General features: G+C 47.0%; 1 protein-coding gene across 1 annotated transcript in view; it reads left to right on the forward strand.

Annotated features, from left to right (window-relative positions):
- The window catches only part of ERBB3 (erb-b2 receptor tyrosine kinase 3), a 105,046-nt gene extending 90,260 nt beyond the window's left edge, over positions 1–14,786 (forward strand). Inside the window, exons 21-28 of the mRNA XM_077328842.1 lie at positions 845–1,000; positions 1,979–2,054; positions 2,299–2,445; positions 2,899–2,996; positions 3,876–4,025; positions 4,991–5,062; positions 5,766–6,033; positions 7,945–14,786. Of these exons, the coding sequence (XP_077184957.1) occupies positions 845–1,000; positions 1,979–2,054; positions 2,299–2,445; positions 2,899–2,996; positions 3,876–4,025; positions 4,991–5,062; positions 5,766–6,033; positions 7,945–8,486 (1,509 nt within the window). The 3' untranslated portion in view covers positions 8,487–14,786. The remainder of the gene's footprint in view (positions 1–844; positions 1,001–1,978; positions 2,055–2,298; positions 2,446–2,898; positions 2,997–3,875; positions 4,026–4,990; positions 5,063–5,765; positions 6,034–7,944) is intronic.
- The last annotated feature ends 774 nt before the right edge of the window (positions 14,787–15,560 follow it).

A 15,560-nucleotide genomic window follows, 5' to 3' on the forward strand; every position in this document is an offset into this window, starting at 1 on the left:
GGCCCTCGTTGTAATGAATTAATAAGGCTTCTTCGTGAGTCTGAATATGAAGGTCATTAGCAGTGTAACAGTGTAACAGATCTTCTGCAATAAACAGTACAGCATTGGATCGGCTCTATGTTGCAAGCAATATGGCTCAGGCCCTAAGCCTGGCAAGGGCTCATGGGAATTGTAGTCCATGAACATCTGGAGGACCACAGGTTAACAGCCCCTGCCCTAAGTGACCTTAGTTTCACGTTTTCTGTAATGTGTTGCAGTTCTATGGCAGATGTACAGGTATCCCTTCATGCCAAGCGTTCCAGGAAAATGTAAAATCTGAAAAACACCAATCAAGAATTGGGGCTGCCCACAGTCTTAACATATAGACCCATAACTGAGCTGAAAAATGCTCTGCTCTTTCCCAGCATGTTCTTGCTAGGCATAATGAGTTCCTTTCAGGAATGCAGGAAAATGCTTGATTCTCATTATGGTGCGAGAAACATCCATGCATGCATAGCTAGGTCTTGGAAGGCTCCTTTGCTTTTCTAGCAAAGAATTATCGTACTGCATATTTGGACTTACGATGCTGTTTACTCATTTGCCACTAATGTACTTTCTCCTTATATCTGTATTCTTATGACCCCTGTTCCGTTGTCTGAGGAAGTGTGCATGCACACAAAAGCTCATGCCTTGAATAAATCTTTGTTGGTCTTAAAGGTGCCACGGGACTCAAATTTTGTCCTGCTGCTTCAGACCAACACGGCTACCCGCTTGAATCTTTGTAAATCAAAAGTTTCTAAATAAATCTAATAGGGGGCTCCAGCTTTGATTCATAGTTCACCTGTTCCTTCTCTCCAACCTTCAGGGCATGTACTACTTAGAGGAGCACCGCATGGTCCATCGCAACCTTGCTGCCCGGAATGTTATGGTCAAATCCCCCAGCCAGGTACAGGTGGCAGATTTTGGCATTGCTGACCTGCTGTATCCAGATGACAAGAAATACTTCTACAACGAAATTAAGGTTAGTCTCTTCAGGGTCCTAGTGGATAATACATGCAGTTCGTCTCCTTTAACTTCTGTTTTGGGGAGGGGGGTGGTCACTTTCTCATGCCTGAATGCCAAGGCTTTAATGCATTCAAAATAGACAGGACACCACACTTCATGTGGACAAGGGAACAGGCAGAGGGAGGAAGGGGTGCTGGAGAGTTTGTTCTGGAAGAAACCTTCTTGCAGGTTTTAGAAGGGGGGAGAGAGATGTGGTGAAGAATGGGATCAAAACTGAATGACTTATATTTTGAGAATAAACTTCCTTCTGTAAACTCTGAGATGAAGAGAAGATAGCATGGTATAGTTATGGTACAGAACTCATCAGATCTTGGCCAGTGCTTGGGTGGGAGATCACCAAGAAAGACCCCACAGAGGAAAGCCATGGCAAACCACCTCTGCTTTTCCCTTATCTTGACAGCCTCTTGTTAGGGTCACCATGAGTTGGCTGTGACCTGATGGCACTTTAATGGGTTCTCCCTTAAGCAGCAATTGAGATCAGGCTTCACTCTAGCTAGCTGGTCTTTGCACCCCAAAACTCTTTAGAAGTAAAATCCGAGAACAAGAATCTCAGGGGAGGTGAATCATGGTCAAAAGTGTTCTCCATTTGAGACAGTGAAACAGGCCTTGTAGATTCCTCTCTGAACTCTTCGCTTGTGTGTGTGTGTGTGTGTGTGTGTGTGTGTGTGTGTGGCCTCACTGCTTGGGGAGGAAGGAGAGGAGATGGAAGAGCCGCTCCTGCCAAACCTCTCCCATCTGGGACTTAGTTAAGGGCAGGATTGGCAGAGCTAGACTGTTTTAATGTTTTACCTTTGTGTACGTTTTTAAGTTTGTAACCTGCCCTGAGCATTGGAAGGGCGAGGTATAAATAAAATAAATGTAATAAAATAAAATAAAATAAAAATAAGAATTATTATTATTCATATTATTGTGTGTGCTGACTTGTATTTTTCAGACTCCAATAAAATGGATGGCTTTGGAGAGCATACATTTTGGAAAATATACGCATCAAAGTGATGTGTGGAGTTACGGTAAGTATCTCAGCTGAGCTGATCTGAGCTTTTTCTAAAATCAGGGCTGGTTTTTTAGCCAAGGGAGGCAAGGGGCTGCTTTGAGTACCAAGATCTTTGCACCACTCCTGCCTCTTTAATTTTTGTTTGGGGGCATGCATGTCCATGCTGTAGTTCTTCATCAGAGCCCACAATCTCTCCAACTCCATGTGCCAAGATTTACCCAACCTGCTCACTCCATTCTTTTGTCATCCGTCCACTGCAGGGGTGACGCTGTGGGAGATGATGACCTTTGGAAGTGAACCCTATGCAGGCATCCATCTTTCAGAAGTGCCTGACCTTCTGGAGAAAGGGGAGCGTCTCTCACAGCCCCAAATCTGCACCATTGATGTCTACATGGTAATGGTAAAATGTAAGTGAATTGGGTCACTTTCTCCAGTCCTGGACAGGTATTTAATTAGCCTGTCCTTTTATATACTTTGGCAATTCTACTGGCATGAAAGTAACGAAAGTATTTATACTGAATTGGACCACTGGTCCATCAAGGTCATCACAGTCTACTCAGACTGGCAGCAGCTCTCCAGGGTACTGGGTAGAGGTCTTGCACATCACCGACTACCTTGTCCTTTTAAATGTTGATGCCAGGGATTGAACCTGGGATCTTCTGCCTGCCAGGCAGATGCTACGCCACTGAACCATAGCCTCTCCCGATTGCACAACAAGCATTTCCCTAAAGCAGACCAGGAAAGTCTTTCTGAACTAGACAGGACAGAGAACCCAAAGGCTGATGGTGTTGCCCTAGGCCACAGACAGTGTTGTGATTAGTGTCTGCCTGCTAAGAGTTTAGCCTTTTCTTGTCCTGCAGGCTGGATGATTGATGAGAACATCCGTCCCACCTTCAAAGAGCTGGCCAATGAGTTCACACGAATGGCCCGTGATCCTCCTCGCTACCTGGTGATTAAGGTGAGTGCTGGCTTGTTCCAGCTCTTCTGCAGTCTACTGATGAAGTCTGTAGACCAGGAGTGGCCAAACTGGGGCTCTCCAGATGTCCATGGACTACGATTCCCACGAGCCCCTGCCAGAATGATACTGACAGGGGCTGATGGGAATTGTAGTCCATGGACATCTGGAGAGCCACGCTTTGCTTAGCAGTGCAGCCGTTGATGATGCTATCAGCTACATCCCAGATGCTATGTGTCACTCCTGTTGGGACAGTCACTCGTAAATCCTGTACATAGTTTCTTTTTTTATAGATTAGATCTAAGTTCAGAAATCTGGATACATTCTTCCATAGAAGTGTGTTGTCATTATGGGCATTTCCCTCTCCCTTCGCGATATACAGTTTCATTTCTGGTATTTTAGGTTCACAACAACCCTGTGAGGTAGGTTAGGCTGAGAGTACAGTTGGCATAGGTCCAGAGCATAGTCTCAGTCAGGGCTCAGCCCCAAAGCAGTTCTTTGATGGAGTCCAGCCTGCCTTCTAGTTAATACTAATACTGATTGCCCTGCTTTTCCTTGGTTGGCTCCTAGGTGTCTAAGGCTACCTTAGAATGGATTTTTTCCATGTGCAGCTGGTAAAAAGGACACTGCTAAGCACAGGGCTTTTCTCTCACGCTGCCAGACTTCCAAATATCTGGATCTGCATGGTTAGGCTACCAGAAAGACCTGAGGCCTGGTATATCTCTTCTTTGTAAGGCAGGCACAGCCCAAAGGACTGACTCATCTTGAAATTACAGTTTTTGTTCCTGTTAGGACACTCCCAGTATCACTTGGCAGTGCTCAGCAATCGCTGCTGCGATATTCCAGTAGGGCCTCACTATAACTTGTCTTCCTTTCCTCCAGAGAGAGAGCGGGACGTTGCCCCCGGTGGAGCCTCCAGCACTCAGCGAAAAGGAGCTGGATGAAATGGAAACATTGGAAATGGAGACGGAGATGGAGGAGGAGGAGCTTAATAATCTCTTCTCCTCCAGGCAGTGGGTAGACGCCACACGGGTAAGGGACTCCCCCGCTCCCAACTCAATGAGTCTCCCTAGTTCTGCCCCATTCTTCTCAGTGGTTTTGCCCTTTGAAGCTACAGAAGAAAGAGGAAGGCGAATTTTGCCTAGCCCTGCTGAATGAAGAAGAGTGGGTTTTTATACCCCGCTTTTCCCTACATGAAGGAGTCTCTGACCAACTTACAATTGCCTTCCCTTTCCTCTCCCCACAACAGACACCTTGTGGGGCAGGTGGGGCTGAGAGAGCTCTTAGAGAAACTGCTCTATGAGAACAACTCTGTGAGAACTGTGACCACTCCAAGGTCACCCAGCTGGCTGCCTGTGCAGCAGCAGGGAATCAGACCTGGCTCACCAGATTTGAAGCCGCCACTCGTAACCATGACACCAAGCTGGCCCTCAGGATGCTGACAGGCTTAGGGGGAAGGGCTGTTTGACTGAGTCGGGGAGAGGGTGAAAGCTACAGGACAGTGGATGGCAGTCTGTGGATCTATCAGGATGAAGGAAGCTTCACTGAAGATTGGCATCATAGTCCGGAAGTCGTTAGGGGCTACCAAGATGCCGGGGCAGGTGGGGAGGCTGCACCATTATGTCTTGGCCTATGGAGGGAGTCTCCACCCTTGTTGAACCTGCAGGCGGTTTTCAAAGTCTGAAAACATCGAGCGGGGGCCACCACAAAAAGGGGTGGCCGATGACCAATTGTAGTATCTTGGGAGGATCCAAGCCAGGCATCAGCCTGTAACGGAAGCAACTGTTTCCAGATAGGTGTTCTCTGCCTAATTCTGGGTATTCTGAAGGACCACTTACTCCAATGAGATAGAGCAAAGCTAGGATGGGATCTTTGTTTTGGGGAAAGAAGGAAGAGGGCACCAGGAAACACAGCACAGCACGTGAGCCATTTTGGGGGATCTCTGGCCTAGAGCATCAAAATGCCTGACTGCTATGGATGTTTTTGTAATTCTTCAGAGCCCGACTCTTCTGAACGCCTCGGCTGGATACATACCCATGAACCAAAGTACCCTCAGTGGAAGTCATCAGGTACTGAGTTACATTTCTTATCTTTATGGAGTTCAGAGCTAGTATAAAAAGGATGGCATGCACATCTAGTTAGAAGGGACTGAGGAGACCGTCTGAGCTTCTTTAGTCAAGAATCTGGCAGTGAGGGGAAGTGTTGAGCGGTAGAGCTTCATCCACTTGTCCACCACATCCTCCTTCAGTGGGACTGAAGTCATCCAAGGTAGTTAAGTCATGCCTCGGCTCCCCCAGGTAGGTGGGGAAGCTCTTATGCACATTTTTGCAGCCTGCCTATCCAAGCACCAGAACCTGATCTTCCAGTTCAGATTGCCCTACTGCTTGGGTAGGTGATCTTGAGCCCTGCTCCTGATCATCCCTTAGCACATCTGCCCCATCTGCCCCACCACCATCTGCCCCACCACATTTTCATCCCCCCCCCCATCCTCCAAGGAGCTCAGGCAGCTTATGTTTTTGTCGGCAGCCTCTGTTTTATACTCACAACTGCTCTGTGCGGTAGATGGTCCTTAGAATGTGTGATGGCCCTTTGTGACCCAAGCAAGTTTTATGGCTAAGAGAAGATTTGAACGGGGGTCTTTCTAGCTTTAGTCTAACGCTCTCATGCAGTGCACGTTCAGTCCTTGAAAGACCTTGGGGACTTCTGCCTGAGATGCCGATGGAAGCTGCAAAAGGATTGTTGTCCACTAATCTTTGCCTCCTTGTGATCCAGAGCGCTGGACTGGGCTCCCGGCAGACTTTGCGCATCAGGCAGGAGTCCATGGGCCGCACGATCTCAGAGTCATCAGAGGGACGGGGGACAGCCTCCGACTACGAGCTCACCGAGGATATGTCTTTGTCTGGGAGCCTATGCCGCAGCCACCGGTCCCGGGGAGACAGCGCCTACCTCTCTCAGCGGGAGAGCCTGATGCTCCCTGTGGGAAACACCGATGGGGAAGAAGATGCCAATGGCTACGTCATGCCGGATCGAAACAGCCGAGGTAAGAGTTGTGCCGCAGAAGGGTCTGCAGGACAGAGAGGTTCATCTCACAGTCTTTACGTGGGTGGGTTGCTCCAGTACCAGGATGGAAAGGGATGGGTAGAAACGCATCTAGGAGAAGAGAAAGGAGATGGGTTTTTATACCCAGCTTTTCTCTACCAGAAGGAGTCTCTAAGTGGCTTACTGTTGCCTTCTATTCCTTTCCCCAAAACAGACACCTTGTGAGATAGGTGTTGCTGAGAGAGCGCTAAGAGAACTGATCTGAGAACAGCTCTAAGAGAACTGTGACTAGCGCAAAATCACCCAGCTGGCTGCATGTGGAGGAGCGAGGAATCCAACCCAGTTCTTCAGATTACAGTCTGCCACTCTTAACCACTAAACTATGCTGGCTCTCGTCAGGGAAGCAAGTGTGGAATCTTGGCTCTGACTGTTTCTGGACCATTGTCTGATACATGGTTTTTTGGTCTATGCGCTTTGTCAGGCTTAGTTGAACCGGCAATGGGATCCAATCCCTTCTCAAGGTGAAAAGGGAATCAGGACCCAGTGGAAAGTTCCCTGCATCCTAACTCAGATGAAGGCCAAAGCAATGTCTGGCTAAAGGCTGTTTACGGAACTAAAAGAAAGAAACAAAATGGTGTAGCGGGAATGGCATATTGAATAGCTATATATAACCCATGGCTTGTAGAATTTCACTGTAGAAGTAGCCACGTTAGACCACCAGCCACAAGTTCTGATGGCTTAGGTGGCTCTGCGGAACCTGGCCAAAGCAATTTCAGCTCAGCATCCTGTAGCCAGTGGATGGCAGAGGTGAAATATAAATTAGAAGAATCGTATTTAGAGTTCTGTTTCTTGGCCTCCTAAGCTGCACCGATAGTTTGGCTCTGTCCCTGTCCCAGAGTGCAGGTGAGGTGGGTGCCTCATTGCTTGGAAGGGATTGACATTCACCCTAGATTTGGACAGCTAGGCAATATTTTTTTGGATACGGGTTCTCAGGACCCCACCCACTTTTCCTGCGGCCACACAGCAGCTGTGGGGAACACTGCTTTTAAAACCTGTGCAGGCCAGCTGGGTGTAGTGGTTAAGAGCAGCAGCCTCTTATCCGGGGAACTGGGTTTGATTCCCCTCTTCTCCACATGCAGCCAGCTCGGTGACCTTGGGCTAATCACAGTCCTGTTAGAGCTGTTCTCACAGAGCAGTCCTGTCAGAGCTCTCTCGGCCCCACCTACCTCACAGGGAAGGCAGTTGGAAGCTGCTTGGAGACTCTTTCAGGTAGTGAAAACCAGGGTATAAAAACTCTTCTTTTTCGGGTCTTCCTCCCTGTGCTGTTTTCCCGAGCCGAAGTGGCCCTGGTACGACAGTTCCATGCCCCACTTGGGAGCTGCACAAGCAGCTTTTCATAGAATCGTCTTAACACAGCCCGCGGCACCACGGGCGCCGCGGACTAAATAAAACCGTAAGGGCTTTGTGGGAGGAGTTAGGGCGGGCTCTGTCCGGGATGAGGAAGGGTGCCAATTGGCCCCTTCCTCCGGACAGACCATCGGCCGGGCCAATTCCCGATTCCCGCCCTGCACGGCTCGCAGTTGCTCTCTTGCTGGCGGCCTGACATGTCAGGCCACCGCCCGAGGGAGCCCGCGCCAGCCGCACTCCGCGCAGCTGCCAAGGGCTCCCTGCGGGGAAAGGCTAGCACCCATTGTATTTAGACATATAATGGGCCTTGCCTCTAGTAGAATCATAGAATCATAGAGTTGGAAGGGGCCATACAGGCCATCTAGTCCAACCCCCTGCTCAACGCAGGATCAGCCCAAAGCTTCCTAAAGCAGGGGAACCTCCAGGGGAACCTGGCCCAGACTTGTTAAAAACTACATTGGGGAGTTTGGCCTCAAAGACCCTCTTTTTCTCCTCTCCACTGCAGAGCGCGCTGCCGGCAATCCCGCCTCCCTCCCCCGGGACTCACATCCTGTGCCGCAAGTGGATGAAGAGTACGAGTACATGAACCGCCGTGCCCCGCGAGTCCCGCAGCCCAGGCCCGCCTCCTTGGAGGAGCTTGGCTACGAGTACATGGACCTGGGCTCTGAGCTGAGCACTTCGCTCGGCAGCGTGCCGAGCTCCCAGTTGACGACGCCCTGCCGGGACGAAGAGGACGAAGAAGAAGACTATGAGTACATGAACAAACAGCCCAGGCTCAGCAAGTCCCTCAGCAGCATCCGCAGCTCTCGGGGAGACTATACTGACATGGACTCCGGCATCACGCAAGGTTCCCCGGATGAGCAGGGTTATGAAGAAATGGACGCTGTCTTGCCCCCTGTCCAGTGCCCTGGCTGCCAGAGCCCCCCCTGCCCCAAAAATGGCTTCATGAAGCCCCTACGTACACTGGAAGCCTCCGACTGTGCTTTCGACAACCCTGATTACTGGCACAGTCGGTTGTTCAGCAAGGCCAGTGTGCAGAGGACTTAGTTGAGGGTGGGTGTTTTCATCTGTCCCTTCGCAGGGCTGAAAGAGCCGAACTCCTGAATTTTAGCCGCGTGTGTTCTTAACTGCGGTTGTGGACTGAAAGGCGGAGCTTCCGTGAAGCTCCTAAGCCTCTCTGAGGTTTGCCCGAGATGGGCAGGCACACCAGGAGCAACCAACCACGGTTGGCTCCTCCAGGGTCGCATCTCAGCCTCCCTGCCTTGTGCTGCAGTTTGACCCATCAAACATCGGGTCTCTTCAGTTCAAATGCCCGGAAATTAAAGGGTAACATGGAAGCATGTTGAAAGGATGGGACGTGGGGCCTGACAGTTTGGGAGACTTGCTGGCTGTTTCCATGGGCCTTGCAGACTGGTGGAGGGCAGGAAGCAGTTCTGTTTTTGAAAACAAGTTAGAACTCTCTGTGTCAAGGCCAAACTGATTCTCCTCTGCCCTGCCTGGAATCTACAGCTACTATCAGAGGCTCTTGGGATGTTCCTAGCAGCCTTGGTAAAGACAACCTCTGCCTTTCAATAGCAGTGGGGTCTTCAACGTGAGCCAAGCGTGCTGAGCCCTATAGGTGACTGCGAAAAGAAGCCTTCCTCTAGAGAGGCAGTGAGGTCCTTGTTTGCTGATGTCCCATCCTGGCCACACCTGTAATGGGGGGAGGAGAGGACATATTATCTGGGTGTGTATGAAGGATAGTGGTGCTTCGCTCCCCCCAAAAAAGCCTGACAACCTCATTTAGGGGGATGATGTGATGCTCTGAGATATGACCATGTTGGTTTGAATTCTACCTCCCTGTATGGCATCTGGTTTTAAAAACCTGAAACAACAGGCACCAGAACTTGACACTCCATCTCTTATCGCTGAATTTTCTTTCATTTTGATGTGCCTTTAACCATCTCTGTGCCTTAAGAGTTTCCATATCTGGATGGAGACTCATGAGAAGGAGGAAGGGGCTAAGAACAAAAAGCCAGAAGGTGCCGGAGACTTGACCAAGCTAGATTTCTGTCCCCCTGCATCTAATGCTTATCACTGTGGACAATGTGCAGCACTAGCCTAAGCAGAATTAACACCTTTCAAAGGCAAGGGGCTCGGAGGAGCCGTGGTTTAGTAGCAGAGCATCTGCTTGGCATTCAGAAGGTCCCAGGTTCAATCCCCTGCATCGCTAGTTGAAAAGACCAGGCTATAGATTATGTGAAAGAGCTCCACCTGAAAACTTGGAAGAGCTACTGCCAATCTGAGTAGAAAATACTGACCTTGATAGCCTGCTTGAGTACAGGACAGTTTCAAGTGATTGTTCTGCTAAACTGCAATATCCAGCAGTAATCTCAAGCAGCCTAAAGGAAAGAGAGACAGGGCAATCTCCTGATGCCAGTCATCCAGCACACAAAGAGTTGGAGTAGAGTGGCAAGTTTAAAAGGCAGCATCCCCCATATTCCCTGTCAGTGAATGGGGATATGGGATTCTTTGTTGCACAGGAGCCACCTGAAGAAGACCCCAGTCACTGAGTCCCCACTTTGATATATGAACAATCCAGGCATTAATATGCTTTACTGATGAAATTAAATTGAAAGTAAACCATGGTTTTGAAAGAGGGCAGAGTTGCATTGTGGGCTTTTTCCTTGTTATTCTCTTGAGTCAGGCTCATTTGCATGAGATTATGGTTTGGGAACAAATTTCTCCCCTTTACCACCTTACCCTACTCCACCCTGAAGGCCAGTAATATTGAATATGACTTGATTTTGTTCCCACATGTTTTAGATTGCATCATGTACAGAGAGGGAGAATAAAACAAAATCTGATCAGAAGGAGATGAATTGATTCTCTGGCTTCCTGCAGAGATCTCTGCATTTGACCTCATCTTGTTCTGAGTCCTGTAAAAATATCCCTCCGTTATGGGATCTGAATCTTGGGTTGGATCATAAAGTGAGACGCCGGTTACAAACATCATCCACATGGTCTTGAGCTCTCTCGAACATTCTCCTCTAACCTTTCCTCTCAGCTCCAGATATGTGACTGAATTTTAAATGGAGGGTTTTTTTGTGTTTTTATTTAATGCATCTTTTGTTTTGGCTGTTCACATACTGAACAGGCAAAGGGAGTGTTCTGCTAAATGGAAGATTTGTATGAAATAGAATTGTATTTTCCTCCCCCCCCCCCTCAAGCAGGAATCCTGTGGTGCTTTAAAGACCCAACTATAAGCTTTTGTGGGTCAGAGCTCTCTGAGACCCATCAAGTAAGCATCCATTAGGCGGAAGCATTTGTACCCTTCTTAAACAGAAGCCACAGCAGCTTCTGTACCCTTCTTAAAGCTTCAAATAGTAGGGAAAGGAAGGCATTATAAGGAGACAGGCAAGTTTCAAACAAGATCTAATCAAAAGGGTTATCAATCCACTCTGGGGAAAGATTGCTCTCAATTGTTGACAGGAGGCAAAGGAGAGTTGTTCTAACGTACAAAACTGGGACTCAACATAGCTTACAATCTCTCTCCTCTGGCTTATCATTACAACAACAACCCTGTGAGGTATGTTAGGCTGAGAGGGAGTGTGTGGCCCAAGATCACCCAATGAGCTTCCAGTCCACTGTGGAGATTTGAATCGGGATCCCCCAGATCCTAGTGAAACAGCACAACATATTGTCTTGCCTTTGGATTTCTGTTTAGTTAAATGCAACAAACTTAACATGGATTAGAATTCCCATCGTAACATTTTTGTTGTTTCTTCCCTAACAGCAAGGACTAGAAACAGGCTTTAACAGCCAATATAGGGCTCTCAAGGATTTAGCCTTCTGTGTTTATAATGTATCCTAGTCACGGACTATCGCCTCTCTCCTTTCGTACTGTGGAAAATTAGCACTCTTCCTGGATCAGAATTCCACGGGGTGTGGTGAAATCTCTGGACTGAGAAGCAGCCAGGTTTACCTAGATCCTTTCAACAACACTGGGTACTTGGTTTGAGCAGCATTTCAACTAGAGAGGCGCTGGCTTAATACATAAGGGCATTAGAGATGCGATTCTACTGCCCCCTGCAGAAGCAAGAAAAGCTTCAAGGCAACAATTTAAATTTACTGACATGAGCTCCTTCCAGAGGAGGAAGAGATAAGATTTAGTTATCTTTTGGCACAAAAGAAGCAAGCCGTAGTGAAAATGCTGCGGCATTTTAGTACAGCACTAAGGAAACGTGTATGAGGAGAGGCAACATGGGTAAAGTCCAATCTTATCAGATCTTGGAAATTAAGCAGAGTCGGTACTTGGACTGCCGAGGAAGGCCATGGCAAGCCACCTCTGCTTCTCACTTGCCTTGAACGCCACTTGGTGGGATCACCAAAAGTTGGCTGTGACTAGATGGCACTTTACACATACACACACAAAGTATTGTAGGTGGAAAACTCAAGTTCTGAAACCAAAGTCGTGTTGAAATGAGGGTATAGTCAAACAGTTCTTAGTTTAATTCTAGAACCAGGAAATTTCATCCAATCCACTTCTCTGATACCTCGAGAAACATCACAGTTCCATAAAGCAGAACCTAAATATCTTAAAAGCAAAGTTTAGTGCGGTTGTAAGACTTTCTCCATCACGGTGCTTGTGCAAGATGTCCATAATATGCTTAGGAACACCATGGGAGAGGCGTAGGTCGCAACAAAACTCTGCAGATTCCAGTGGGATTCAGGTAGGCCAGACGTTATCTTGCCTGAGTCTCAAAACAGTGCAATCCATATGTGTTTGCTTCAAAATAATCCAGTTTAGGGTTGTCAGGGGTCCAGAAAAACAAACAAAACCTTGCTCCATTCTCAGAATGAATCATGGAAGAATAATAGAGTTGGCAGGGACCTTATGGGTCATCTAGTCCCAATTAGGTCTGAGCCAGGGTCTGAGGAGGTGGTTCGGGTGAGAATCAAAAGGGAAACAAATGAAATGGGTTTCTGTTGATAAGATTATAGAAAGGCGTTTTCCTGTGCCCCCTTTTGCCTATACTTTACCCTGATTACTGTTTCTGCTGTCATCTGTTTAGACTTGCTTTGGAGTAATTGGTTCAAGGATGTTAATTAAGAAATATCAAGACTGAGTCAATTCAATTTGGATATACAACTAATAATTGCCAAGTGTTACAAACAGGAATGAACAAAAATATGGAAGCCACCTCATTCAGCCAGCTTAGCTCTGGAATTCTTTTTGTATCAGTATGGTAAAGGTGTCACACTGAATATGTTCTCCCCCAAACTGGATGTATATATTTCTTTTAAATGTCGTTGTTTTTTTCTTGCCATGTTTTGGTACTGGTGAAATGAAGGCTTTTTATCTTTTAAAAATTTCTGAACTGGAAGGAATCCAAATGTTTACATGTTTTTTAAATTGCCTTGTATGATACCTTAGCTATAAGTGTAACATAGAAAAATAGTTTTGTTGAAAAAAGGAAACAAAAATGACATGCCTCTCCTATCATTAGTTAAGCCATCACAATCCTATTCCAGCATGCAAGTGAATTGGAAGGATGTTTACGGAACTCTACCTTGTGAGGAGATATATTTGGACAGATTTGTTCCATCCTGGCTTTTGAGGTTCAAATCAAATAGATGCTCTTGTTAAGACAGTGGAACCTAGAATTCATTAAATTCTCTTGGACAGGACATAAGATATCTACCCTTTTCTGGTCCAATAGCGTGGCAATTCCATGTTGTGCCAATACATGATGCCACTTCTGGCATGTAACTGAAAGTGACATTATCACCTTGGGATGATGCTTCAGTATTGAACCTAGAGCAGGGGTAGTCAAACTGTGGCCCTCCAGATGTCCATGGACTACAATTCCCAGGAGCCCCCTGCCAGCGAATGCTGGCAGGGGGCTCCTGGGAATTGTAGTCCATGGACATCTGGAGGGCCGCAGTTTGACTACCCCTGCCTTAGAGCAATACTGGGATACAGTGCCATCCTAAAAGGGATGTTGCATCTTGCTGTGGCAGTGACACCCCCCTCAGTTTCTCCCTGGGGTCAAGGAACAGGTATCCAGACCAGGAGATCTCCAACTCTAGCAGGAGACCTGGCTTCCTTAGGACTAGTTCCTGTACCTGAGTCATAGTTAGAGAATTCCTTCATTGGCATAAGAATTGGCCAAGCATAGAAACTAAAATTTTAAATAATTGCAATTACAAATTCTGTATTGGAAAGATTGTCATTTAAAATTGCCAAGAGAAACTAAGCTACTTTTAGAATTATTGCTGAGTGTCCCTATACCTTTATCAGCATTTTAAGACATGAGAACCTGGGAGTTAAAAAAATTGGAAACATATCTGTTTAATTTTTGCATGCTGATAAAGGCACAGGAACATGAACTGTAAATTAAAACAACCATGTGGACAACCATAATTCTGTGCTGAAATATCATTAGTCTTTTGATAAAATAAAAGGTCAGTTGATGCATTATGGACAAATCTTAGGACAAAAAAAAATTGCCACTGGTCCGTTATCACCCCAAGCTCCATGGTAAATATTGTATTTCAAATGTAGCTCTATTTAGTTGCATTGCTTTTGGAAAACCCCCATATATTTGCACATGGAACTCAGATAGCAGCTGGCGAGTGGTTACTTTAATGCACATTATCTCCTGGCGTTTGGAAAAAAGACCACTGCAACCCAAACTGAAGGTTTTATCAAAGGACCTAGCTACTAGGGTTGCCAACTGGTTTGGGAAATTCCTGAAGATTTGGAGTGGATCCTGGGGAAGGTGGGTTTTAGGGAGGGGAAGGACCACAATAGGATACTGTGCCATACAGTCCATGCTCCAAAGCAGCCATTTTCTCCAGGGGAAATGGTCTCTGTTGCCTGGAGATGATTTGTAACTCTGGGAGATCAGGAGGCCCCACTTGAAAGTTGGCAACTCTTCTAGCTGTACCACAGAGTTCTGTGGGTTTTATTTCCCCCAAAGAATCCTGGGTATAGTAGTTTGGAGGTGCACTAACAAGAATACTCAGAAATTTCTATCTCCTTTTGCACGGAACTCCACCTTCCTTGGGAAAAGGGAATGACTGTAAAGTCAGGTTTCTGTTTGTAGTGTGGGCATGCTGTTAATTTCTTCCAGCTCAATATGCTACTCAACGATGTACTTTATCATGTGAACATGACCACAAAGGCATATTTTTGAGGGGAAGGATGAAATTATGCCGATTCCATGCAGGAGAGGCACTGGCTGTGAATGACTTTCTAAATAAGGGTAATCTGATTTCTACTGACAGGGGCCTTTCTTGTGGCTGAGGCCCTCAAAAAGTGTGTGTGTTTTGAATACAAAATAAAAAAAGACATTGATAAAACCCCTGTCTGCTTTGCTAATGGTATATTGGCTGGGAACTTAGGATGGCAACCTGGCAATTACTGGGGGATGGGGGAAGAGGATGACGTGTGGTGGGGGATGGGCTTACAGCGTTGCCAGACCAAGCCTTGCAGCTGGTGGGAGGGCTGAGAGAAGGGACACGAGTGCAGTGTCACTGATGTTGCCCTGTCACCTCCAGGCACAACTCTATGGTTTTACCATAGAGTTTATGGTTATTCCTAGAGCTATCCTTTATCATTACAGGGTAGTACCTTTTAGTGATGTCACATTTAATGCTTCCCCCTCCTGGCACTGTTCCAAGTGGTGGTGGGCAACAGAACTTGCCAGCAAAATGCCTCTTGCTCTATCAGGGGGTCTGACAAGTCTATGTGTATTGTCTCTGGCATAACAATGCAACTTCTGTCCTGATTTGGAAGTGACAGCATACCAGGTTTAGCCATAAATTTAGCCATAAATTGTGGGCAGATACTTGAGCATAATCTGACATTCTGCGTCACACTGGAAGTTGTGTCATGATGTGGGGATGCCAGTTGTGCCCGCCATTTTCCTCCTACCACCCAGCTCAGTGGTGGTGGGCATCAATGGCCCATAGGGTATGTGTGGAGAATCGTGGCACCTAACGCATAGAACACCTATATGTTATGTATTACATACCGTATCCAAGCAATACTAAGCTGGAAAGTTAGGTATGGGCTAACCACAGCCTTTTATACATTGGAGACATGGTATAAGTGCACAGTTCTATCACACAAGA

This window comes from Paroedura picta, chromosome 3 (assembly GCF_049243985.1).
Source record: "Paroedura picta isolate Pp20150507F chromosome 3, Ppicta_v3.0, whole genome shotgun sequence".
Lineage (NCBI taxonomy): Eukaryota > Metazoa > Chordata > Lepidosauria > Squamata > Gekkonidae > Paroedura > Paroedura picta.